This window comes from Triturus cristatus, chromosome 4_1 (genome assembly GCF_964204655.1).
Source record: "Triturus cristatus chromosome 4_1, aTriCri1.1, whole genome shotgun sequence".
Lineage (NCBI taxonomy): Eukaryota > Metazoa > Chordata > Amphibia > Caudata > Salamandridae > Triturus > Triturus cristatus.
Genome location: NC_140585.1, coordinates 58,552,576 through 58,579,833, shown reverse-complemented (window position 1 = coordinate 58,579,833; position 27,258 = coordinate 58,552,576). Strand labels below are relative to the sequence as shown.

Sequence of the window (27,258 nt, the reverse complement as noted above, 5' to 3'; positions counted from 1 at the left end):
AGGGAAGTTCTAAGTTATCTGTTCCCAAAAAGATTCTAATTGTCAAGGGTAATGCAGTAAAACTTTCCGATGGTAATTGGTGGAACATGAATAGAGTATCTATTTGTAACGCAACTGAAGTTTGTGAGTGGCTCAAAGCTAATCCAATTGGAAATGGAGGCAATACATCTGTACCAAGAGTTGGATTAGCCTTGGAAAAAAATGTGGTGTCCAATCACGGCAGGTATGTTGTTGATTTCAATGTAAGCACCAGACAGAGTGTACGTAAAACGGTACCCCCAAGGAGATTACAAGATTATATTTGTACTTAAGTGTAACAAGCTAAGTATTATTAATTATTTATGGAAAGAGGATATGTTATATCCATGACATGTTCTTAATGATGTCACTATTGTTTGTATACCAACAGTTGTATCCTGGCAACGGGGTCTGCTACGTGGAACCAGTCAGTTGGGATCACGGAGACAGATCGGATGCCTTGGATGACAGCTGTTGGGGGTTGCTTCTTATATCTGGAAATAAACCATCTTGAACATCCGTGTGAACCTCGTCTTTAAAATACTTGTGATGATTTAAAATATAGAGACAAATATCCAGCTGCTTACAGCCATCATATGGTTTTGTCTTGCCTTAATCTTTTCTTGACAATCCAAGGATGGGATGCTGGCTTCTGCTCCTTGCGCAGACCATCGTCGCCATGAAAAGAAGAGCCTTCACAGGTTTCTTGAAGTTTTATGGTAGTTTATTCATCAAACAGCATCCCAGCAGAGACTAGCTTCTTTTCCTTCAATCTCTCTCTTCAAACTGTTTCTCCTAAAACGTTTCACCACTTTCATTCTATTTGTAGCTAAGTAACAGGGCTATGACATAGACATCTCTACACTATGCCAATGCTTGTTTTTGTAGGCAGTGGGAGCAGAGATTACGGTATTTGCCCAGAACCACAGGATGTTAAACGTGTGCCCCAATTCCAAAGTCGGCAGCTCTGGCTCCAACGCTCTCCTGGAGTGGCTCTGCCTGCCATATTTGTCTGGAGTCACCTGAAGGTACTGCTGAGTTTTGGCGAGGGCAGTGCTTAAACTGAGCCAGTGGTTTCCGGTGCTAGACACCGGCACTCAATTGTCGACACCGGCACTTATGACAGGGTGCCACATGGTGGCGTGTTTATCTAGTTTAGAGAGAAGGGGCAAAGGGTGGTGAAAGCAACAGTGGCCTCCTGGCCAGGGCTGTGGCATTTATGTTTTTTACAAATTAAGCGCTGGCTAAGGTGATCCCCTCAGTCCAGGCCATTTTGAACACTATCGCCAGTACAAAGCATTAGACCAGCAAAGCATTGATTTCACGTCTTTGGCCAATTAGTCCATTGTAAGGGAAACATGACTACAACACCTGGCATGCACCAGGCTATCTCAGAATGGCAGGAGAGAGTGTGTAAAGAGGTAAAAGGAGGTGGTCACCCTAGTTGTGGGTCTTGGGGGAAGAGTGACTCTTGTAGCCCGCCGAAGCTTCAGTGGTTGTTACATCCTTTGTAAAGTGGTTGCAACCCTGCTGCACCTGGTGTAATAAGCAGGTAGAAGGAACAGCAGGGGTGAATGCATAGAAGGTTCGTGTCTTTATGTTCCCACTGTGAGAAAACGAGGGGTCATTTCACAAAGCATTGTTGGAAAGGCGTTCGCCGGAAGGGGGTTCGATACACGTCTTGCCCACCCCTTTGACCCACCTCTCCCAAGTAAGCCGAACCAGGCGCGCACACCCTGAACTGCACTGTGGACAGAGGGACACCACACGTATTCTTTGTAGGACGATAAGTTCTTTTATCGATGATTTCAAGGGATCTTTATGACCCAAAAGGCAAATAGTACAGCAGTGGCACAACGTACCACAAGTCAGTCGTGGGGAATGGGGGTAGCGGGACAGTCTTATAAGATAGTGTCTCTGCGAAATACCCTGCGGAAGCTCACAATCCTCGAGCCGGAGGGTGTCGTGTCTCTGGGCGATCTCTTCCCGAGTCGTCCTCAAGGGGAGCGCCGCGAGTCTCTCAGCAGGCACAGGTGGTCGGAGTTCAGGAGCCGCGATTCCGTCAGCAGGGCTCAGATGGTTTAATAGCTGGGGGCCGCGAGTCACTCAGCAGGCCTAGGTGGTTCAGTGTTCGGGAGCCGCGACCTCGTCCGCAGGGCTCAGATGGTTCAATAGCAAGAGGCCGCGAGTCACTCAGCAGGCCCAGGTGACTTCAGCGTTCAGGAGCCGCGACAGCGTCAGCAGGCTCAGATGGTTCCAGGTCTTCTCTGTCCTTGTTTCTCCGGCACCCCTTGTTATACTCCGCTGGTTCTTTGAAGTCCGGAGTGCTCGCAGAGGGGGGACTGGGGTGACGGAGGGGGTTCGGCGGGATTTCCTGCCGCTCACTTCTTTGGTCTTTTCAGGTGGGTCTGGGAGGGACCCCAGACGCTCGGTAGGGGAGGCGCCTGCTCCCCAGGGGCCTGGTGGCCGATTGAGTCCTCCCGGGGAAGGCGACCCGAGGTGTGACTGGGCTGGCGCCTCTGGGTCTGTGTTGAGGGCTCCCGCTTCCTTGGTTGGACATGCGTGGTAGGGTGGTGAGTTGGTCAGGCCATTGGCCGGCCCTCGGATCGGGGGTGGCTGGGGCGGCCGGAGTCGGGGATGTCGTGTCTTGAGGGTGGTTGCAGGTTGGCTGGATGATGGAGAGGGCCACGCCGTGAGGCCGGTCTCACAAGCATGTTTTGTAGTGCTCTCCACTGCAGGGTTCTCTCTCTTAGCAAGAGGAACAGAGAATGTGTTGGTGGTAAGTGTGAGGTGGAGGGAGCAGTGTGAGGCAGATCATCGGGGGAGGCTGGCGATGAGGGGCCCCGCCACAGTTTTTGTACAGGGCGCTCTCAAACACCTGTGACCGGCTAGGTCCTGTCTGCTTTTTAACCACTTAGAAGGGGGACCCCTGACGGCTAATACTAGGCAGGTAATGCAGGGGAAATAAGGAAGACCAATCAATAGAGAGGTTACCTGCCTTGCTTATTCTGAAGGGCCCTCAAAAAGGATCCTGTTATTAGCACAACAAAACCGGCACAGACAGTTGCAAAAATGGTCCAGTAATCAACTGCTTTCAAGCCGAAATCCTTAAAGAAAAATTATCCAACCGGGGTTATCCCTGCAAACTGATCAAGGAGTCCTTTAAAAGGGCTAGATACTTTAATCGAGATGCTATGTTCCGAACCAATGAGACGAGACCCATGGATAAACTTGTTTGTGTTACCAAACATTCGAACATCAATCATAAATTGAGACAAACAATCAACCAGACCGGAGGAGGCATCGCCATCGTCCACAAGAACACCATCCGCATCACGACCGACGCCGACGACACCTTCGCCACCGCCGAACACCTCCACTTCCAGATTCACACCGACCCAAAGACGACCCTCAGAGGCACCCTCATCTACAGACCCCCGGGACCACGCACGTAATTCAGCGAAGACATCACGGACTTCATCAGCCTACACGCCCTCCCCTCCGCTGACTACATCCTCCTAGGGGACCTCAACTTCCACCTGGAGAACAACAAGGACCGCAACACCGTCACCCTGCTGGACAACCTCGCCAACCTCGGACTCAAGCAACTGGTCAACACCCCCACCCACTACGTTGGCCACACGCTTGATCCCGTCTTCTCATCCAACAAGCACATCACCTTCTGCCACTCCACCGGACTCCACTGGACCGACCACAGCTGCGTCCACTTCGGCTTCAGAAAAACCACAACCCACCACCACCCGCATCAGGTTCCTCACAGGAGCTGGAGCAAGATCACCGCCGACCAGCTCACCACCTCCCTCAGCCAGAACCCACCTGCCAGCACATCGGACCCCAACGAAGCAGCCCGCAACTTCACGCAGTGGCTGACCGCCTGCGCCGATGACCTCGCACCACTGAAGAACCCTCCCAGCAGACCCAGAAGCAAGAAAGCCCCCTGGTTCACCGACGAACTCAAGGACTCCAAGAAGACCTGCCGCACCCTGGAGGAAGCCTGGCTCCTCGACCAGACCACTGACAACATGACCGCCCTCAAACACGCCACCCGCAAGCACCACCAGCTCATCCGCACCACCAAGAAGAAATCACTGAAGGAGCGACTGGACAACAATGCCCACAACAGCAAGGAACTCTTCAGCATTGTCAAGGAGTTCTCCAACACCAGCACCGGCAACAACGACATCACCCCGTCACAAGATCTCTGCGACTCCCTCGCCTCGTTCTTCCACCGCAAGATTGCCGACATCCACAACAGTTTCGGCACACCATCCTCGCACTCAACCACCGAACCAACGCACACCACCGCCACCCTCCGCACCTGGACCACGGTGATCACCGAAGACACAGCCCGCACGATGAACACCATCCACTCCGGTCGGTTCTCCAACCGACCCCTGCCCCCACCACGTCTTCAACAAGGCCGACTCCACCATCGCACCCTAACTCCGGGACGTCATCAACACCTCCTTCAACACTGCCACCTTCCCGGAGAGCTGGGAGCATGCCGAGCTCAGCGCCCTACTGAAGAAACCAACAGCGGACCCCACCGACCTCAAAAACTTTCGCCCCATCTCGCTCCTCCCTTTTCCTGCCAAAGTCATCGAGAAGATCGCCAACAGACAGCTTGCCGCCTTCCTCGAGACGAACGGATCCCTCGACCCCTCGCAGTCCGGTTTCAGAGCCAACCACAGCACCGAGACCGCCCTCATCGCAGCTACCGACGACATCCGAGCCCTGCTCGACAATGGGAAAACAGCAGCACTCATCCTCCTGGACCTCTCCGCAGCATTCGACACTGTCTGCCACCGCACCCTAGTCCAACGCCTCAGCAACACCGGCATCCAAGAGAAGGCACTGAAGTGGATCACCTCGTTCCTCGCCGGAAGAACACAGAGATTCCGCCTCCCCCCGTTTCGATCCGAGGCCACCGAAGTCATCTGCGGCGTCCCGCAAGGATCATCACTCAGCCCCACCCTCTTCAACGTCTACATGAGACCTCTTGCAGCCATCGCACGCCAGCACAACCTCAACATCATCTCCTACGCCGACGACACCCAACTGATCCTCTCCCTCACCAGAGACCCCGCCACCGCCAGAACGAGCCTACACGAAGGGATGAAAGACGTCGCCGAGTGGATGAAGAACAGCCGCCTGAAACTGAACTCAGACAAGACGGAAGTCCTCATCCTGGGACCATCACCCTCCGCCTGGGACGACTCCTGGTGGCCCCCAGCCCTGGGCACCGCCCCCAAGCCAACAGACCACGCACGCAACCTGGGCTTTATCCTGGACTCCTCCCTCTCGATGACCAGACAAGTCAACGCCGTTTCCTCATCATGCTTTCACACCCTTCGCATGCTTCGCAAGATCTTCCGATGGATCCCGACCGAAACCAGGAAGACGGTCACCCAGGCCCTCGTCACCAGCCGACTGGACTACGGAAACACCCTCTACGCCGGAACCACAGCCAAGCTACAGAAAAGACTCCAACGCATCCAGAACGCCTCCGCCCGACTCATCCTGGACATCCCCCGACGCAGCCACATCTCCGGCCACCTGAGGGACCTGCACTGGCTCCCCGTCAACAAGAGGATCACGTTCAGGCTCCTCACCCACACACACAAGTCTCCCCACGACCTGGGCCCCAAGTACCTCAACGACCGCCTGACCTTCTACACGCCCACCCGCCAGCTACGGTCTACCAGCCTCGCCCTCGCCACCGTACCACGCATCCGAAGAGCCACCGCCGGAGGCAGATCCTTCTCCTACCTGGCGGCCAAGACATGGAACTCCCTCCCCATCCACCTTCGGCTGACCCAGGACCACCTCGCCTTCAGGAGACAACTCAAGACCTGGCTTGACCCCTTCCCCCAAGTGCCTTGAGACCCTTCCGGGTGAGTAGCGCGCTATACAAGTGTTATGATTGATTGATTGATTGATTCTTGTTGGTACTTGTTAAACATGGGCAATGATGATAACAAACTTCCAAAACCCCTCTTTGCATTTAAGAGAAATAAAAATCTCAAAAACCACCTAGTAAGAGGGAGGATCCAGGAGCGTTCTTTTCCGTGTCAAAAATCCATCGGTGGCCTTGGACCTATCAAAGGAAATCACCGCTGCGGCACCTGCCAAGCCTGCCCGAATGCCATCGTGGGCGATACCATCAACACCACTGAACGTATTGTCTCTCTTCAGGGAATGACAAATTGCTGCACCTCCAACATAATTTATATTATCACTTGTCTTTGTGATCTTATTTATGTTGGAGAAACTGGACGTGAGTGCAGGACTAGGATTGGGAAACACACGTTGAATATTCGAACCAAAAAACTCTCGGCCCCCCTTGTCTGCCATTGGCTTAGTCAGAAGCACTCTGAGGCTAAGAAAGGCCTGAATGAATATTGTCCCTGGGAGAATGCCATAATATAATCTCAAGCTCTTGAATCGCTCCCCCGTGGGCTTTCATGACATCTAGAGTGGATCTTGAGACTGCTTTTGTTCTGTGTTTCTCTTGTAATTTTTCGTTTATAACTTGGAATCTGTGCTCTATGGAGCTTCCTTAGTTTTTGGTCTAATTTTTATTCATTTGTCACCTTATTTTTCTTTTGCTTTGTTGACACAGGCCTCTTTTTCAGTATGCGATCAAAAGCTTTTTAGCTGCCTGGGACTAAAACGCTCCGTTTGCGCGTTTTATTATCTTTTTCCCTACATCTGAGGGATTGGCCTCCCTGTGTGATCTGGTTCGCCTGGTTCTAAGATGGCTGCTGCTTTAAGCGGGGAGTTGAATTCATTTTAGTCTGTTCTTTATTTTTCTAAACTTCTGATTGGTTCTTACAGGCGCCAGGAATCCCTGAAAATGGACCTGCCCCTCTCTGATGTATTCTAGCCCAGTGATCTCCGCTACGCTACACTCTGGGAAAATAAATTCTTGGAGGGAGCAGCCCCCTTTTTCTATCCTGGTAGGTAGTGAAACATGTTTGACAAAGGACTGGTGAACTACGCTGTAACTGAGATGTTGGGTGCTTTGAGACTTGCAAATAAAGGAAGGTAAACGCACGAAACGAAAAGGTAAATACATCAATAACAAGCGCGCACGCCTCGCGCTTACGAGGAGAGGAGGAGGCAGCAGGGGGAGGGGAAAGAGGAGGGGGCATGCGCCTGTTTCCCTTGCGGGAGCGAGCTTTGAAACAATCTGTTAATTACAAACATATCGTTTCAAAGCTCGCTCCCGCAAGGGAATCACCAAACGTGCACGGGTTGCCATTGAAAGCAATGCAACGCGTGCACGGTTTTTGGGGCCAAAACTGAATAGATTACTAAATGTCTCCTATGCAGCCCGCTGCGTAGGAGAGACCTAACAAATGAATTACCTTGACAGTAATGTTGAATTATCTCCTTTTTTATTAAGAAAATTATTACAAATTTAATCTGTTATCTTGCAAATTAAAAACAAAACCCATATATAATATATAATGCGGGCACATTGGACGTTGCCTAAACCGGCTTATCTTTTTTAGGTCTCGCCTGGCGAACGCAGCGCGAAGCGCTGCTGTCGCCAGCGAGATCTATTGTTGCTGACTTTTCCTCGGAAGTGGGACAGGAGATGTGCACGCGCAGGCTTTTGGCGGATTGGAGCCTGTGTACGTGCTTACAGCCACGCGGCGTGCACATCTCCTGTCCCCCTTCACTCGCAATTTCCCTCGCAAGCCAGCATGAAGTTTCACTTTCGATTGTTTTATTATTCTGATTAAAGTGCAGGTTGCACCTCTATCACCATTAACCCCATGGTCCCCTCCACAGTCCCGTGATTCCCGCTCCCCATTGTTTATCCTCTTTAACAGAAGAACGTCTGGATACCTGCCCCCACAAACCAGCCCTCCCACGGACGGAGCTCAGGCAAGAGAGCAGCTCACAGTCCCGTGATTCCCGCTCCCCATTGTTTATCCTCTTTAACAGAAGAACGTCTGGATACCTGCCCCCACAAACCAGCCCTCCCACGGATGGAGCTCAGGCAAGAGCGCAGCTTCTGCCCCCCACCCCCATTTCTCGCCGCCTCACCTCTGGGGGCAGACTGGTCGCGGTGCTCTGCCGGTTGTTGTTGGTTCTCCGGCCCCGGCCCTTGGGTGCCTTCTTACCCTTGGGCTTCAGAGCGGCGCTGATCTCCAGGTCCGAGCAGAAGAGCTCGGCCATACGGACCTCCATGGCGCGGCTCCGACCCCCGGACTCCCCGCCCCCCACCCGGCAGCAGCGGCTCAGTACCGCAGGCATCGGCTCTCTGACACCCGGCCGGAGCCGGGCTAGCGACATACACAAGGGGGCGGGGCCACAGCGAGCGCGCTGGAGCATTTAAATCACTGCTTCGACTGGCACTGATTTTACATCAGACTTGCACAAGATCTCTCCCAGGATTCCTGCCAGGTTCTGAGCGCACACAGGTGGGTGCCTTCGGTGGCTGAGCACTCTGCCGTAAGAACGGGCTCGCGCACTGATAAGAAGACGCCGTGCCGGCTTTCATCGCCATCTACCGGTCGCTGCAGGAATAAGGTAGTATACCGCGTCTCTCAACCAGGCGCTTCAATGAGTAACTAGTAAGGAACTCGACCCAAAGGTATTGGAGCGCTTTACATAGCACCGTATTTACATTGCACATTCAGGCATGGGGAGATTAAGTGATTTGCCCAGAATCACAGGATGTGGACGCGACCTCGAGGCTCGAACCCTGGTTTCCTGCACCAGAGGTGGCAGCGCAGCCGACGGACCACATCCTCTCCCCAAAACCTTCAAGATCCGAAGTGGGTGCCAAGCCCAAGGGCCACTGACCCTTTTCCTATAGGTAGCTACAATGGTTTTAACTGTCCATATTTAGGCTGCGTTTACTGCTAGTTCATTTGTACCATTACAAGCTGCAATGTTGCTGTCCGTCATCGCGCGCACAGATAGCTTACCGTTACATACTTGAAATGTATGTCCGCAACAGACATGAAAATAATGAATAAGTATTGTATTGTATTGTAGTTGCATTTATATAGCGCCCACTACCCCCAGCGAGGCGTCGAAGTAGGTGCTTTTTTAATGTAAAAGGTATACACTTGAGATATTTGTTGTATTTTTCCCACGTTGCAATAGATAGTATACAACATACTCTACTGATCTACAAATGATTCCACCACCTTCCCTAGAATGACATACGCTTTTGTTCACAAGCCATTTCAGACCTGCACGTTACCTTGGTACCTGTTCATTATCTTGATCTGCCAATCTTCGTCAGTGCTCCATATCCCACTGCTTCAGCCTACCAGAACTTGGGCGACATGTCCTTCTTTGGTCTCCTACACCCAGTGAAGGACGATGAAACATTTTATTTACTTTGGGACCCCACAAATTAGGTGCGATAGAAAGGAGGCAGAGTGACGAGGGTTGCGTCATAAGAAGAGCAAGCAAAGGCAGTAAACCTAATTTTATATATATATATATATATGCACACTCTGTCAACATGAGGCATATCTAAGATTTAAAAGTTGAGGTTACAAGGATAAAGATTTAAATCTGGCATTGGAGAAAGCAAATGGTCAAATATTTGAGGAAGAAACATCTGAAACCATGAATCCGAGCATCCTCAATGAAAATATAAACAAAAATAAGAAAGATTATGACCAATCTAGTTATAATATGGTTAGACTCATCAGTACATTTAGTTGCCAAGAGAAACAGCTCAGGAAAATAATATACAAGAATTGGCCCATTATCAAAACGGATTTGACTATGTCCCAATTAGTACCAGACTTACCTGCTCTTACTTTTAGACGTGCACCTTCTATGAGGGATGCACTGGTGAGGACTAGTCCTGAGGTCCCTACTGTTTCTTCTAATTGGCTTAGCAAAAGAACAGGCTTTTTCAAATGTAGCTCGTGTCGAGCTTGTAAGTTTGGAAAAAATATGCATGAAATTATTACAGCTTTTGATTCAAAACCATTTAAAATCAAAACTCTGCTAACCTGCCGGACAGGGTATGCTGTCTATGTGTTAGAATGTTCTTGCAAATTAAAATATATAGGCAGTACCAAACTACAAGTTTATAATCGTATATTGCAACACATACGAGCAATAGTGAACTCAGACCAGAGCTACCCAGTGGCCAGACACTTTAAACATGTGCATAGTAACGATCTGAAGAACTTGAGTTACTATGTAATTGATTCTGTGCCAAAATCAATAAGGGGCGGCAATAGGGAGAAAAAGCTTAGGCAATTGGAGTCTAGCTATATACTTACACTTGATACAAAAATGCCTAATGGTCTAAATACAGGGGAGGACCTGCATAATTTCTTATAACTGTAGAATTTATTATAAGTATATGACGTGTGTCCTCTCTTATCTAATACCTATTGAGCTGTTTGTTTTAAAGAGGAAATTCACTATGATTCCTAGCCTCATTTTAATTCCCGATGTGTGGTCATGTTTTAGCTGGGTTTTACCATTGGTTTTATCTGGATTCTCTGGCTTTTACCTTTGGTTTTATTTGGCTTTTACTGGTCTCTGTTGGGGATTTTTTCATGGGCAGGTTTTAGAGTGTCTTCTCTCTTTTTTAATAACATCTACCTTTGTTTTACCTACTGGTTCTCTTTTTCTATACCCTTGTGTAAATTGTTGTTTATTGTGTCTTTTTACTGCTATGCACTTGCACTTTATTCTGACACTATCCGTCATCAATATTTTGACAACTCTAAATTCAATTGTGATGATATAAATTATTAACAGAGTTGTGATGACTAACTGCGATTTGCACTTTTGCATACTACATTTTGTGTCATTTTAATGTCTTGCACTTGCACTTTATTCTGACATTATCTGCAATCATCATATCAACAAATCTATATTCAAATTGTGATGACTAGAATCATTTATAGAGATGTGATGATTGGCAGTGATCTGCACTTTAGCACACCATTTGCACTTTATGCTCGAGATAGTTTGATTTGTACTTTTGCACTAATATTTAAAAGCATCTATTCGGTAATTCTCAAAATGGATGTATCAGCTATGATTTTAATAACTGGTTATCAATGAGGATATGATCTGTTACTCATGATTTAATGTTTGGCAGTTCTTTTTTGAATATTAACACATATAGTGTTATGTTATTCTACATATTGTGATCTAGAATGTATTTGGACATGTATAGTAGTATTTTTTCTATCTCTCTGATTTTTAAAACAATGTGTGTTACCGTTTTTTTACCACTTAGAGTATTTATTGTGGATTGGCCCTGCAGGCATCATGTGATCAAGGCAGCGTCCTGCTGTCGAAACGCGTCATGCCGAGCACTTGCTGTTTGTTATGTAGCTGTTTGTGGATGGAATAGACCTGCACATTCAACCTCAAAAGGCATTTTGTGGTCCGTATACATATATATATATATATATATATATATATATATATATATATATATATATATATATATATATATATATATATATATATATTACCTACTGGCGGTCGCCAGTAGGTAGTTATAGTTAGGACCACGTTTCCATAGGAAATCCGCAACATTCTATTTTGAATAACTTTGGCGCCGGTTGACGAATCCTCGCGAATTTTTCAAAATAGGTGGGGCGCTACGCTCCGCTCCTACCCTGAAAGTCTCGGGGGGATTCGTCAAGCGGGGGCTGAGATAAAAGGGGGTCCCAAAACGCGTTTTTCCCATGCATTTTTCCATAGGACCTTTAGACAGGGCTACAGCACGAACGGCTGAACAGAATTACTTGAAATTTGGCAGAGAGGTAGTCCTCAGGTCAAGGAAGTGCCTTTTGTAGGTTTGGTGTAAATCTGTTCAGTAGATTCTGTGAAAATAGCCTTTAAATCAATATATATATCTGAGCCAGCTTACGGTGCGCTTACGGTACGCTTACCGTACGCGTACGGTGGCGTGCGCGAGCGCGATTCTGATTGGCTCTTAGATCTTAGTAAACATTCGAATCGGCCGAAACCAGGAAGCGGCGGCCGCCATTTTCTCTCTCGCACTGAGAGTGATGATGAAAATACAAAGCACAAAAACATGTAAAGGGGCTGTTTAGACAGCTCCCACACACATGGCCAAGATGGGGGGGTCCCCAAAGATCCCCCAAGGCCAAAAACGGAATTTTTTTTTTCCGCTAATTTCGCCGATTACGCTTACCGTACGCGTACGGTAAAAAATTATATAAAAAAAAAAATTATCCACACTCTCCCCACCCCGTGTGCAATTGGTGGCCGAAGGCCACCAATTGTGCATGGATTATAAGTTTAGAGAAAAACTATAATATTTAAAAAAAAAAAAAAAATTATCCACACTCTGTCCACCCCGTGTGCAAATGGTGCCCGAAGGGCACCATTTGTGCATGGCTTATAAAAATTTTACGAAAAATTAAAATATTACCTTTCAAAACGAAGTGCATCATATGTCCTCCATGTGCGCACGGTGCGCGAAGCGCATCGTGCGTACATGGCCCATCTAGCGTAACGTGGGCACGCGGTGCGCGTAGCGCACCGCGTGCCCACCGTGCGTGCACGGCACTAACTGCGTAAAGTGGGCGCGCGGTGCGCGGAACGAACTGCGTTAAGTGGGCGTGCACGCCACGAATGGCGTAAAGTAACTTAGCATTTAAAAAACCGTACAAATTCACTGAAAAAACCATAGGTTTCACACACGTTATAGTTAGGAATTAGCATTTAAAAAACCTTGCAAATTCACTGAAAAAACCATAGGTTTCACACATGTTATAGTTAGCGGAAATTTTACTGATAAAAAACTAATGAAATTCCCCCGTTATAGTTAGTGCAGGCAACTATAACTCACGCGACCGCAATCTTCTGCTGATGACATATGTGTCTTTATGAAAAAAAAATATTTGTAATATATGTATAGCTAAAAATGTATGGAAGAAGACATGGGCAAATAAGTGTCTAAATACAGTATTAGCATCAGCAGAGGATTGCGGTCGCGTGAGTTATAGTTGCCTGCACTAACTATAACGGGGGAATTTCATTGGTTTTTTATCAGTAAAATTTCCGCTAACTATAACATGTGTGAAACCTATGGTTTTTTCAGTGAATATATATATATATATTATCTACTGGCGGTCGCCAGTAGATAGTTATAGTTAGGACCGAGTTTCCATAGGAAATCTCAAGATTCTATTTTGAATAACTTTGGCGCCGATTGACGAATCCTCGCAAAATTTTCAAAACTAATGGGGCGCTCCGCTCCTACCCTGAAAGTTTCGGGGTGATTTGTCAAGCGGGGGCCGAGAAAAAGGGGGGGTCCCAAAACGCGTTTTCCCCATGGATTTTTCCATAGGGACTTTAGTCGCAGCTACAGCCCGAACGGCTGAACAGAATTACGTGAAATTTGGCAGAGAGGTAGCCATAAGGTCCATGAAGTGCCTTTTGCAGGTTTGGTGTAAATCTGCTCAGTATTTCCAGAGAAAATAGCATTTAAATCAATATATATATCTGTACGCGCGCAGCGTGCGCGCTGGGTGCGCGCACCTTGCCGTGCGCGAGCGCAATTCTGATTGGTTGTTAGATCTTAGTAAACATTCGAATCGGTCGAAACCAGGAAGTGTCGGCCGCCATTTTGTCTCTCGCACTCTGAGGGGGTGAAAAACAAATGTGGAGAACGTGAAAAGGGGGCAGGGTGGACAGTTCCTGACCCCCTAGCCGTGGTCAGGGGGTCCCAGAAGGACGCCCAAGGGCAAAAAATGTTTTTATTTTTTTTTCGAAAAATCGCCGAGTGCGCGCACCTTGCGCGCACCACCCAAACGGAAGAAATTCTGCGAAGTTCGCGCAACGTGCGCGCACTCCATGATTTAAAAAAAAATAAAAAAAATGTATTTGGCCCTTGGGGGTGAAGCGCTCCGTGCCCACCGCGTGCACGGCACTAACTGCGAAACCTGTGTGCGCACGGTGCGCGAAGCGCACCGTGTGGACACGGCACAAACTGCGTAAAGTGGGCTTCGCGCACCGTGTGCCCACTGCGCGCGCACGGTGCGTGAAGCGCACCGTGCGCGCGCCGAGAAAAAGTTTTGATTAAAAAAATATATTAATAAATACATAACTTAGCATTTAAAAAAACGTACAAATTCACTGAAAAAACCATAGGTTTCATACACGTTATAGTTAGGAATTAGCATTTAAAAAACCTTGCAAATTCACTTAAAAAACCATAGGTTTCACACATGTTATAGTTAGCTGGGCATTTCCCTCGTAAAAAACCAATGAAATTCCCCGTTATAGTTAGTGCAGGCAACTATAACTCACGCGACCGCAATCCGCTGCTGATAACGTCAGATATTACATCACTGATGACATATGTGTCTTTCTGAAAAAAAAAAAAATGAAATATATGTATAGCTAAAGATGAATGGAAGAAGACATAGGTAAATAAGTGTCTAAATACAGTGATGTAATATCTGACGTCATCAGCAGCGGATTGCGGTCGCGTGAGTTATAGTTGCCTGCACTAACTATAACGGGGAATTTCATTGGTTTTTTACGAGGGAAATGCCCAGCTAACTATAACATGTGTGAAACCTATGGTTTTTTAAGTGAATATATATATATATATATATATATATAGATATGTGTGTGTGTATGACTTAGGGGTTAAAAAGTGCCCTAACAGTGTTGCAAATGTCAAGAACAGGCCTTCTATGAGCCAGAAACAACGCCAGACGCCATAATGTAAGTGGAAATGTGGTATTGAGATATCCAGAGGGAAGTAAAAACAGATGACTCGGAAAACCTTCCAGCTGTCAGGCCCAGCAGAAAGATGAACATCAAGAATAACAAACAGGAACTGGGGATTAAGCCTGAAAAATGCACAGGGTCCAATAAGCGGCGCGTTCTGATGTACACTTGCCCAGACAGACGATGTTCACACGCGTACGGGTCGCACGCATGGCACGCTTTTGCTTTCCCTCCCTCCCCTCATTGGGCCCCTCCTTCTTCGCTCAGAGCACCGCCGTACTACATTTTCTTCTTCTGCGGCTAAGGTTCTATCTCAAACATTTCATTTGGTCTTTGCAATAGAGCATTGGAAACATTTTGAAAAATTGTACGTGCAGTCATGTATTTGCTTGCAGAAAGAGGGAAGTGTCACTTATAGTCGTTGAATGTTACTCATAATTACACTGAAATTATAAAAATGTCACACGTAGCAATCTGAAACTTTGGGAGCTATGTTGCATACACAAGTAGCAGGTGCAACGTTACCCCTCCAGAGCTTTCTTTAAAATGTAAACAAGTATTACGTGTGCATGTGTATGTACATGGTGGGGTAATGTACTGTAACTGCTCTCCTGTGAAGCTGTGCTATAACTCAGTATTCATTTAAAAATCAATGTTTTGTTGGAAAACAGTGACCAGCACTTTCTGGGTTCTAAACAAGCATTTGCAATGCAATAGGTCTTGCATTTGCGAAAATTTGAGCTATTGGCATTGTAATGACAATGCCTTTTATTTATGCGTTCGTAAAAGCTGCAAGCGGTGCGTAAAAACGCACTTATAGTCCCTGCTTACAAAAAGAAAGACTGGCAGTAAAAAAGGCATAGTTACTGCCAGTGTTGCTTTTCGCAACCAATGCCTGCACAAATATGCTCAAAGTGCGTGTTTACGCACCCCTTGCAGATTCTTAACATATATAATTAAAAGGCATTGATATTTACAATGCCAATAGTACACACTCTTGTAAATGCGAGACCTATTGCATTGCAAATGCTTGTTCTGAATAGTAAGGAAGTCTGATCAATTTGAGAGGACAAAAAGTTATAAACCTGTATCCTCTACCTACGGAGCCTATTAAATGTACCAGTAGTTAAGGAATATCTAAAAAGGTGAGCTTAAATACTTTTCCTTGGTACACATAATAGGAAAGTAGATAGAACAGGAAAAGTTAAGTAAAAAATCTTTTTCATTTTATCAGGATACACAGAGTTTGGGGATGAAATTGAAAACAACTGATTGAGATTATAAAGAAACGCATATGAAGGAATTAATGAACCTTTATAAGCAATACGTGCCGCTAAAAAGGTGGGTGTATTTGAGAAACAATAGTTTTTCAGAAATAAGAATCTTTTCCTTTTAAAATGTATTAGTCCCTAACTCTGTTTATACTGTCTTCCAGACAGTACCAGCTGCTATTCAAGCACCAAGGAATCAATTTTTCTTCAATCAAAAGAAGATTATAGATTAGGTATAAATTTACTTCACATATAGTGATGTGAGAGGATGAATGAATGAGAGTTGGGGATACTAAAGAAGTACTATGGAGTAGTACTATGGGGTGTATAAGCATGAGATGGGGGTAGTTCTTTTCCCCTACTCCTACCCTTTCTTTTCTATTCTATATTTTCCTTTTTCTCCTTCCCTGTTCTAAATTATATCAAGCTAATTGGTTTTTAGTTGAAATATTTTTAACATAAACCTGACAGTATGTCGAAATGTCTCTGAGACAAAATGTTTACAAATGTTTACAAAGATACTGTTCTTTTGTGTTTTAATTATATCTACAGATTCTAAAATACTGTTTTTTAAAAAATAGTCCTGAAGAAGGTGGTGTAAACCAGTACCTCCCACAGAAACACCGCGTCGACACCATTTTTTCTGAGTATTGTTTTTAAAAAATTGTTTTGGAAAGTTTGAATCTGTTTGATACAGAACTTCATGTTTAGGAGGGACTGGAGGGGCCAAATGAGTTGGCGCATATAGCAAAGGCAAAGCTGACTTTACATTTGAAATTGTAGACATAAAAAAAAAAACGACAAGATCCAATTGTGTTTTTTTTAAAAAAGCATGATTGTCGAACTGTATTGATTTTTAATGGGTTTTGTTTTTAATTTGCAAGATAACAGATTACATCTGTACTCATTTTCTTAATAAAATAAGAGATAATTCAAAATTACTGTCAAGGTAATTAATTTGTAATATTTTGTGTATATTCTTTCTTCTCTTTTATCATTTTCTTGTTGAGTACCTATTTCAGTATGAATGTGTAGATCTAGGGACGCCTTATAAATTCCAGAGGGAATAATTTGCTATTACTTTATTTACATGGGCCAGCAGTTGCTGCGGAAAAAGGAGGGCTGCCGGCATCTTTGTTAAGTAGATGGACTCTCTTCCGTGACCACGCCCGTGAGATGACTCCACTGGACTGCTGCCGATAGGTGAGTCACCGCGTGCGCCTACACGTTGTCCTACACGAGCCGGTCTTTTTTAATTTTTTTCTTTCAAGAAGCTCCCGCTACTATGGCAGTGGGGTGTGGGTTCACACATTTCAAAGAAAGCTGGCCCGCAGCAACAAGTGGCGTGGGGTCGGTCTTTGACAGAAAAGACCGGTCCACAACAAGGGCGTATTTCTCGGCCTTAAGGAGCCAAGGGAAACTCTGAAATGTTGTGTCGGGTACAGAGGTAGTAGGACCTTCGACCCGACGCTGTAAGAGAAGGGAAGTTAAATATAAGAAAACAGCCACCCTCCTTCCTAGGGTTAGGAAAAGACATTGGGACACAAGGGAAGTTACACAATAACCTGGTTGAACGTGTTGGCACCAGGGTAGGAGGGGGATATTATTCCTATTTTCTATAGGGGAGGGTGGGATATCTCAAGGTAAAACAACACAGTAAGGCAGCGATTATGATGCGACCTGTAAAAGCTCCAACCTTAGGTCGGAGCCTTTAGGGCCACATCGTAATGGGCCGGTCAGTTTACTTTCCGATTTAGATGAGATATAAGATATAGGCGGTTGGAAAGTAAACCGGCCGGTCATTATGGCTGGCTTCCGACGAGCTCGGAGAGCCCTTCCGCCAGTCAGCAGCCGGCCTGTAATCTCAAGGGCCAGTCTGTCCGACATGGAAACCATGTCCAAAGCATGTTTGGGGGCCCCCAGCAGGGCCCCCTTTGATGCACGTCCTCTAATCCCTGCACCTGCATGGGTGCAGGGTGCAGGGATGAACCGCACCTCCAATTTCACTATGGGAGCATGCATTACGGCCTGTTTACAGCCGGAATGCATGCTCCCATAGTGGAATATAGGCATGAGACAGAACAGTGTTCGGTCGCATCCTAATGAGGCAGTCGGGACCTTCGACATCGAAATCAGTTCTAAGTATTAGTATTATAAAGGCTGTCCTTATCGTGTGAGCAGAAGCAACAACGAAAGGGAGAACACTGCATGCGGCGGGACTTTATAGATGATTAAAATGTTTTTGAAGTTCGATGTTCTTCAATTGTTGCTGCTGTGAGCTGGCAATAAAGGAGATTTGCATAATGTAAGCTTGGGGTTCATGCCACAAAATCTAACGCAATCAGTTTCAAAGCTTTAGAGCTTTAGTCGCAACTGCCAATGACGACCATTTGCTGAAAACTCGACCCTGTGGTTGCAGCTTTTATTTATTGCATCTGTGTGCAACTGTCCTTGAAGCCCACACTGTCAAAGACAAGTGGCGCGATGGAGACCTGACAAACTGATTTACGCTATCAGTCCTTGGCTCAAATGAGGCTGCCCTACAGCTCCATACAATTAAATCCTGTGCTATAGGAACGGATACTCCGAGCACGTCACCACCAAGTAGGTATAGCAGGGCAGAGAAATGTGCAGTTTGAAGAATATTGCTTTTGCCTTGGTGAACTCTTTGAGGCAAAAGTCACTGAACTGATGTACACAGTAGTCAGTGGGGTAACCCAGAGTCTGTGCTTGATTAATACCTATGCTCATATGGCATACAGGGAACTATAGTATCTAGAACTCTTACAGAGGGTAGAGGCCACCAGAGGTCCGCTGGGCTATTCTGGGGATCATACAGTGCAACCCTGTAACTGTACCTTTTTTGAACTGGGTGGTATTTTTTTGTTGTGAGCTTAAAATATTTTTTTCTTCCTAAAAATGAGTACTGGGCTAGACATAACATTATTGTGTCTGTTGATTGACTGTTGGGTTCTGAGTGCCTGTCGTGCCCTCTGCCTCCGTCAGAAGCCTTTGACTAGTCGAGCCCGCTATTCAGGGAGTCAAGTGCAGAAAGGGATGTCCATGGTCTGTTTCATAGCCACTGTAGGACAGACCTCAGGACACCAGAGTCAAACAACCTCAACCAACATGATCATCAGCCCCTCTCTGACCTTCGTCCCTCCTGCCCCTGATCGTGGTCTGGCCGTGCTCAAACCCTGAGCCTCGTGTCCAGTGCTAGGATCTGGTGCGCAGTGTTTTACAGCAATGAACGGGCACTCATCTGTCAATAATACCAGGGGTTATAGCGACAAGTGAGGTAACAACCACTACAGAATGAAGAGTGTACATTAGGAGAAACACTTCATGAAAACTGTGGGAGTGTTCATCAGATACCATGAAAGGTTCATGGCAATGACACCCTTGTTAAATGTATCTCTACAGACACCCCCTGTTGAATACTTAAATATCACAACCAATGGCAGTGTCAGAGTGGTGATAAATGTGCACCACTGCTGAAGGGGCTTCAACGTTACAGGCCTGCCCCTTCTCCCATCCTGAGGCAGGGCTAGGTGCACTAGTTATCCTGGGACATTCCCGTCAGCTGTGGCCTATCCCTGTAAGAAAGGTCTAATGAAGGCATAAAAACTGACGTCAAACTATGGCCGATTAATAAGACTATTGCAGTAAAATCTTGCAATGGGGATTGAGCAGAACAGAGAATGTCCAAGGTCAGAGGCTGAAGCTGAGCTGTGCCCATTTCGTTTCTAGAATTAGAAATGCATATGTCCTGAAGAAGGGAATGTAAATGTCCCGAAACGTGCTAAGATTAGAGGGCATTTGGTTTAGATGAACTATTCGTGGGTTAAAACTCATGTACACAATGTTGTAGCTTCCATGCTTGCTTTATTACTTAGATGAACTCTGTTGGATGTTCTGTGGTTTGTTGATGTATATACAATACCATAGCATGATTACATTGATAAAACCTTTGTTTAGGAAGGGGCTTACACCAGGCTTGCTCAGTCTGATGGATGTATAGATCACTGCTGATCCACGCATATACAACCCACAGAGGTACACACTCACACAGAAGCACACATTAATTTGCAGACTCACACACAAACCTTGTACAAACTCACAGGTGGATATCTTCAGTCTATGCATGCAGACTCCCAGAGGCACACATCCATGCATATATACTCACACACAGATGCATATAAAGTCTCACTGATGTATAACTCCATATCCATGCATACACACACCCAGAGGTACACACTCATACAGATACACACTTTAATGTGCACACAAACCTTGTAAAAACTCACAGATGGATATCTTCAGTCCAGGCATGCACAGACTCACACATCCATGCATATATATACTCACACACAGATGCATATAAAGTCTCACTGATGTATAACTCCATATCCATGCATACACACACCCAGAGGTACACACTCACACAGATACACACATTAATGTGCACACTCACACACAAACCTCGTAAAGACCCACAGATGGATATCTTCAGTCCATGCATGCACAGACTCACACATCCATGCATATATATACTCACACACAGATGCATAAAATATCTCACGGTTGTGTAACTCCAGACTGATGCATATATCAGACATTGCGATACGCAAACCATAGAGAGGCATCCACATACGTAAGTACCAATCCACAGCCAATAAATGCAGAATAAAGCATATACAACCCTCAACCACACATGCACATAGACACGCACATGTATTTGCATACTCTGTGTCTCAAAACCTATATATGCATATGCAGACACACACAAGCACTAATCCAAGCCCAAAAAACAGGCAGATATAGAGATGCTCAGACATGCATACAGTCCCACAGATAACTCCAGGGCCATCCATACTTGAACAAATACTTAGACACGTACACCTAAGTGTTAACATGCACGCACACACATATGCATGCACACACGCACACTGGTACGTACTCACATCCAGATAATGCCATGCCTGTGCACACATACTCTAACACACACCGTGTGAGTATGTAAGTACTACCTTAGGATCAGAAGAGTAATTCTTGATTTTATGATTTTTTAGGACGAGCCCTTGGCTGATTTCATCCCCAATATCCAAGTGCAGTGACTCCCGTCAGTATATTTATTTGGTGAGGACCATGACCCAGTTTGTAGGGTGACTCATCAGCCTCTGTCTTTTGAACTCTAAGAGGTCACAAAAAGACATGGGCATGGACATATACAGACAACAGAGACACAGCACTCAGAAGATGCAGCCACTCACCCTCATAGTTTTATATTGTTCCTCTTCCTTGACTTTAGACTCCTGAAAATATTTTTCCTCTTTCTTCAGACGATGCAGCCACTTTTGAAGTTTTACCTGCAGAGATGAAAGTTCAAGAAATAAGTGTAGATTTATGGAGGGCCGTCTTTTTTTATTATTAATACATTTTATTGACTTTAACGGTACATAGCGGGTGGTGCTTGAAGCATATATTTCGTATACAGTTTATATGAGATGGTACCAATTATATTCAAACAACAACATTGCCTGTGAACATACAGGCCCAATAACTAAACTTGGCACAGGTTACTACATCTTTCACTATAAGTAAAATGTTCAGGCTTCCATGTTTAGATGACAGAGCGACTCATCTTACCTAAATATGGTCCAGTTTGATTTGATTGCCCGGTTTAGGGAGGGTCTGAGGGCGGCAGGGGAGGCAGGTCTATGCCGCGGTATGTTGCCCAGCAAGACCACATTTTATCCAATGTTTTTGTGGACAACCACGCGCCTGGTACAACACGATTTCAGCCTCCATGCATCTATCCATTGCCTTTCTCCACCCAGCCATTGATGGCGGGGAGGTACCCTTCCATGTTTGGGCAATGCCCCACTTGGCAAGTGTGAGGCCCAAAAATAGTAGATGTTGTTTATAGCGATTTCCTCCTATCCCCTCGGTGCTGTGGAGTAAGAAAAGCTTGGGATCGAATGGAAGACGCCAGGACCCGACTGAGACAAGAAGATATTTTATGGCAAAATGGTTGCAGTGCCCCACAGCTCCAGACCGTGTGTAGGAAGGTCCCCTCCGATTCTCCACATCTGAGACATGTGGGGGACTGGATAACGCCCATCCTCCAGAGGGGGGGAGCAGGTGTAGTATGCTCGGTGGAGGTATTTAAACTGGATTAGGCGGTATCGTGTGGCTATAGTGGCACCTCAGGACTAGCTAGAGCCTCAGTCCAGTCATCGTCTGTAAGGTCGGGGATGTCGGCTTCCCACGCATCCCAGGTTTTGTGTAGTGTGGTTTGGGTATGGGTAGTCAGTGTCTGGTAGATTTGCCGGATCTTATGCGTGCCAAGATCCAACATTAGTAAATGTCCCTCTAGGGGGTGAAATTCTGGTAGACCTCCCAGCGAGCAGATTAGGGGAGTCAGGGCGTGTCTCAGCTGCAGGTATTTGTAAAACTGTGTCCGGTGCAAGTGATATTCTATTTGCAGTTGCTGAAAAGATTTGAGAGTGAGTCCCAGCAGAATGTCACTCTGGGTAGATATTCCAATGAGGTCCCATGCTCGGAAGCCTGGAAGCTCAGCAACAGGTCGCAGGTAGGTACCCTACCGTAGAGGGGTTGTCTGTGTCAGACGCCCGTCCCAGCACATTTTATTCACGATATAACGCCAGAGCTGGATGACGATTCTGCAGGTGGGGGTTGTGAGAAGTTGGCCTGGTATATGCTGTCCACTAATTATAGTGGGCACCTTATACCAGTCCAAACAACCCCTTATGGTGAATAGGTTAAAGACAACCTTTATTGAAAGCTATCCTAGTGGCAGCTATAGAGAGCAGCCTTTAGGCTAAGTCTTGAAGGAATGTAAAGCAGCTTGTTTTACCAGTCAATAATCTTGAATGACCAAATGAAAGGACAACCACACCAGGTATACATTTAAAATATATGTATTTAAGATAAAACACACCCCGCTAGTCTCTTTATGAGACTGGAGTTCGAAGTACTTAATTTACAAGTTAGCAATCAACAGTAATAGCACAAATACACGTTTGGGCCCTAGGGGCGTACCAAACCATATACCAATAAAGTGGTATAAGAACCACGACTGAACTAGATACAAGGCCTAGAGCCTGTTGAATCGCTGGGGCCCCAAGGAACCACCCAAGGTAGTGACACAGGGGACCCACGGGGACTGTGTGCAGTGTGTAAACACAACTGCCGGTTCCCGTTAGCTTCAATAGGCAATGTCGCGGTTGGAAATTTAAAGATTAGGGACACTTAGAATCGAGTTAGGACCAAACCCTTTTTGGACTTAGGAAGTTCTACGGCTAGCACCCACAGGAGCACCGGAGTACTCGTGTTACCTCACCCAGGGAAGCCGGGTGCATAGGTGTCTTTTGGTGTTGGGTCGCGGCGTCGATTTCAATGGCAGCTGGCGAAGAAGTGCTGCTGCCGTGAAGAAGAGAAGTGTCCGAAGAGATCCAAGCCTGGATCTAGGATGGAAGGAACCTGAAAGCAGAGGGGACAGAGTCTGGGTCACTTGCCAGTGACCGAGGGCAGGATGGACCAATGCCCACAGATGTCGGGTGCTTCAGGTGAGTTGATGGGTGTCTTGACTCTTCAGCCACGAGGTCCCGGAGGCGCCGATGATGACCAGGAGCTGGATTCAAACTGTCCCACGAAGTCTGTCGAGTGCTGTGGTGTCGGCGACCAGATTGGACCCAACAAGCCTTGGCAACGGCAAGTTACTCGAAATCAGAGAAAGGAGTCAGGACTGCGATGCAGACCAGCACGGTCTGAGGGCAAGTCTGGAGCAACCAGGAAAGCCCAATCAGAAGAGGAGTTGCCTTTGTGGGGACCTACTAGCCAACGGGCTAGCGATCGTGAAGGAGCCTCGAGCGGTCGCACCTGAAACTGGCCCACAGGTCACTCGTGGATTGGAGGCCAGCAATCTTCGATGCAGGAGGTGCTCAAGGCTGGGGTTACTCGGAGCCCAAAGCACAACTTCAAGGAAGATCAGGAAGATAGTGTTGCTGCAAAAGTTCACGGTGTCCAGGGGTCACGGTTCCACGTCACCCACGATAGCCACGGGCCTCAGCTTTGCTGTGGACTCAGGGTAGCCTCGGGGAAGTCTGGAAATCCACCCCTGGTGATGCAAAGACTTCGGTGTCCGGTGGGAGCTTCAGCGATGCAGACCGGTCAGTTGCTTCTTTGGTGCCTGCCAAGCAGGGGAGTCACTCCTTGACCCCAAGGCAGATTTCTTCAGTCTTCTAAGCAAAGTAGAACATCGAAGGTCCAGGATATATGTTGCAGAGTTTCATCCAGGGTAATCTAAAGTTGCAAGGACTGGGTTCCCATACTTATACTAAGTTTGGGGGTTGGACAGACTCTAGGGACCCACATATGGGAGGGTTTGGAAAGAGGGGTGGTTACACCCATTTCCTTTGTCCAGTTTCACGCCAGAGCAGCAACCGGTTTGAACTGGATTATGCACAGGGACACCAAGTGTGCCCCCAGTGCAGAACTTCAAAGCACCAGAGAGTGCTCCCGCCCAGCCCCAATACACATCTGCCTGTCTGGGGAGGTGGTTACACCTCCCTGGGACAGGAAACCTATTGTCCAGGCCACCCCTGCCGGAGTTTCGGTCAGCAGCGGGAGGCCAGACCCGTGTCTGTGGCAGAGGCATCCATTTTGTGATGCCAGGGCTTTAGAAAGTCCTACCGAGTTAGACCAGTGTGAACATGTCTCTCCTTCTAGAAGGGTGGAATGCTACCCCCACCGCCAGAACTGGTGGGGGGGGGGGTAGTATTCCAAAGCCTTTGACACCAAACACCACATGTTTCCGTGCAGCCATCCCAAAGATAGCATTTACCGTGAGGTTATAATGCACTTAAGAGTATATGGTCAGGCTGCACCACAAACAGCATCAGAGGAGGTACTCCGAACGCTGCAGAGGGGCTCTGCTCATGCAGGGGCACCCTCTCACATAAAAACCAAGCACTCTGCCTTCAGGATTGTCAAGGCCTGCCAGAGGAGTGGCTTATAGGGTTTATATGTGTGTGCAATGGTAGCTTTTCTTTCTTTCTGCTGGGCCCGTTTTATTCTATTGTGTTGTGTTATTCTGCTACAGGTTGTCAATAAAAGCGCCTGGACACTCTATGGAGTAGCCGTGCGCTATAAAAGACTAAACTAACATAACATAACATAACATAACATAGTGATATAGGTAGCTTATACAACCGTAAGGGGTGCAAGCACCACCTTGCCCAGGCTGCAGTAGCAGACCTGTGCTGCCATTTTGGAGTGCTTCCCAGGAGTGGCATAATACATGCTTGAGCCCCTGGTAGGCCTCTGAGGTACCTATGCCCTAGGTACATAGTATACCATATACTAGGGGCTTATAAGGCAGTCCAGGATCCAATTAGATATGTACATAATGTACATAGAAACCATTTTAGAGAGGAAGCAGCTAGACTTGGGGTCCTGATTAGCAGGGCCACAGCCAGACTAAGGTCGAAAAACAGTGAAACACCAGCAAAAAGTGGGGGTACCCATGTGAAGCAGATCCTACTCTCCTACAGGGGTTGAGTGGTTAAGGTTTTTGCGACTGTGGAGGAGGCTCAAGAGGGAGGTACCCTTTATCGCAATTCACTCCACAGCAAACGGTGGATCAGTGTATGAGCTGTACCACCACTCGTTGATATTCAACAGATGAGATGCCTCATAGTAGGCATATATATCGTCCGCCGCAATCCCGCCGCAGCACGTTGAATGCGTGCAGGTTTGTAGCGCAACACAGACGACGCCCCCTCCCCATACGAAATTGTTAAGGAGTGCATTAACCTGGGTGAACCATGTACGTGGATTGATATTATGTGCCCAAGATATCGTGGGACAAGGCGAGATGAAGACCCCCAGATATTTGAAGCCCTCAGTTGCGTGGGATAACTGTGAAGCCCAGGAGCCGCGCCCATGGTCTCCGCATACTGGAAATAACACTGACTTCACTGGATTGGCTCCAAGGTTGAAGGTCTCCCCAAACACCCAAAGTATCTGGAGAATCCGGGGGCCTGAATATCCGGGATCGGTCAAAAAGAATAATACGCGTCTGCATATAGCACAATTCTGTCAGACCGGTCCCGCCGCACCCATGTAGCTAAGGGCTCTGTGGCGAGCGCAAATAGCAATGGATACAGGGGGCAACCTTGCCTTGTACCCCGACGTATTGGGAAGGGTGCTGACCGGAAACCTGCTACCCGCACAGAGGCCGAGAGCTCTGTGTGTAATAATTGTATGTAAGACAAAAAGCATAGACCAAAGTTGAGAGATCGGAGGAGCTGGGAGGCGCTAGGTGGCGCACAGCGGAATGGCTGCCTTCGGGTGAAGCTCCCGCAGCCCAGCGAAGAAATCCTTAACAATCCTTCCTGAAAGTCGCATTTGCCAGCCCACACGGACCTGTGCGGGTGGACCAACACCCCTACCGCAGTCGGAGCGCTGTCTTATCCCTGGCGACCCGGCGATGTCGGTCTGAGGAGCTGCCGCGAGTTGTGCCGGCTGTGAGGGATATCCCGCTGGAGCTGTGTCCGGGAGGCTGCTGCGACGCGAGTCCGGCGCGTCCCACGTGGGTGACAGGCCTCGCCTCCGGATTCGTGGCTGCGGACTGCGGCCCTGCGGCGTGTCAGCTGGGGTTTGCTGTGGCCCTCGTTGGATACCCCCGACCGGGGGCGAGAGGACAGACGGGATTACGGCGTGCTACACAACGGACGCGGGCGCTGGGGAGTGGCGCGTCCGGCTGAGTTGGCGGCTGCGGTGGCCGCCTTTCCTGCCCGCGCCAGATCCTTACTGCGGCGCGGTGCCGCCCTGCCCGTGCCGGCCTGCGCAGATCCCCCCCCCGGCTGCTACCTTACTGCTACCCCACTGGGGGCGACACACACGGAGGGACAGATCGGAGGAGGTGCGGGGCCCGGAGAGACTGTCACCTAGAGCGCTGGCCGCTGGCCCTCCTGCGCTGGGACCCCCGAGGTGGAGCTTACGCTGGGGAGAGACGAAACAGAGGAGGTAGCCATCGGCCAGAGGGGGCTAGACGGAGGTGTGTACCTGGCGAGCGCACGATCGCGGGGCCTGGGTGCGGGGCCCCGACTTGGATCCTCTTTGCCCCTATCTACCTGACTCTCTTCTGCTGGTGATCATCCCGTTCACTCACGGAGAGTGGCTACGGGCGGTG

At 47.5% G+C, this 27,258-nt stretch overlaps 1 protein-coding gene across 2 annotated transcripts in view; it reads right to left on the bottom strand.

Moving 5' to 3' along the window:
- LOC146839499 (E3 ubiquitin-protein ligase TRIM39-like) overlaps positions 1-27,258 on the bottom strand; it is a 182,531-nt gene that overhangs the window by 135,779 nt on the left and 19,494 nt on the right. For both annotated transcript variants that reach the window (XM_085651541.1, XM_085651540.1), the window contains exon 2: positions 21,311-21,406. In XM_085651541.1, the coding sequence (XP_085507667.1) occupies positions 21,311-21,406 (96 nt within the window). The remainder of the gene's footprint in view (positions 1-21,310; positions 21,407-27,258) is intronic.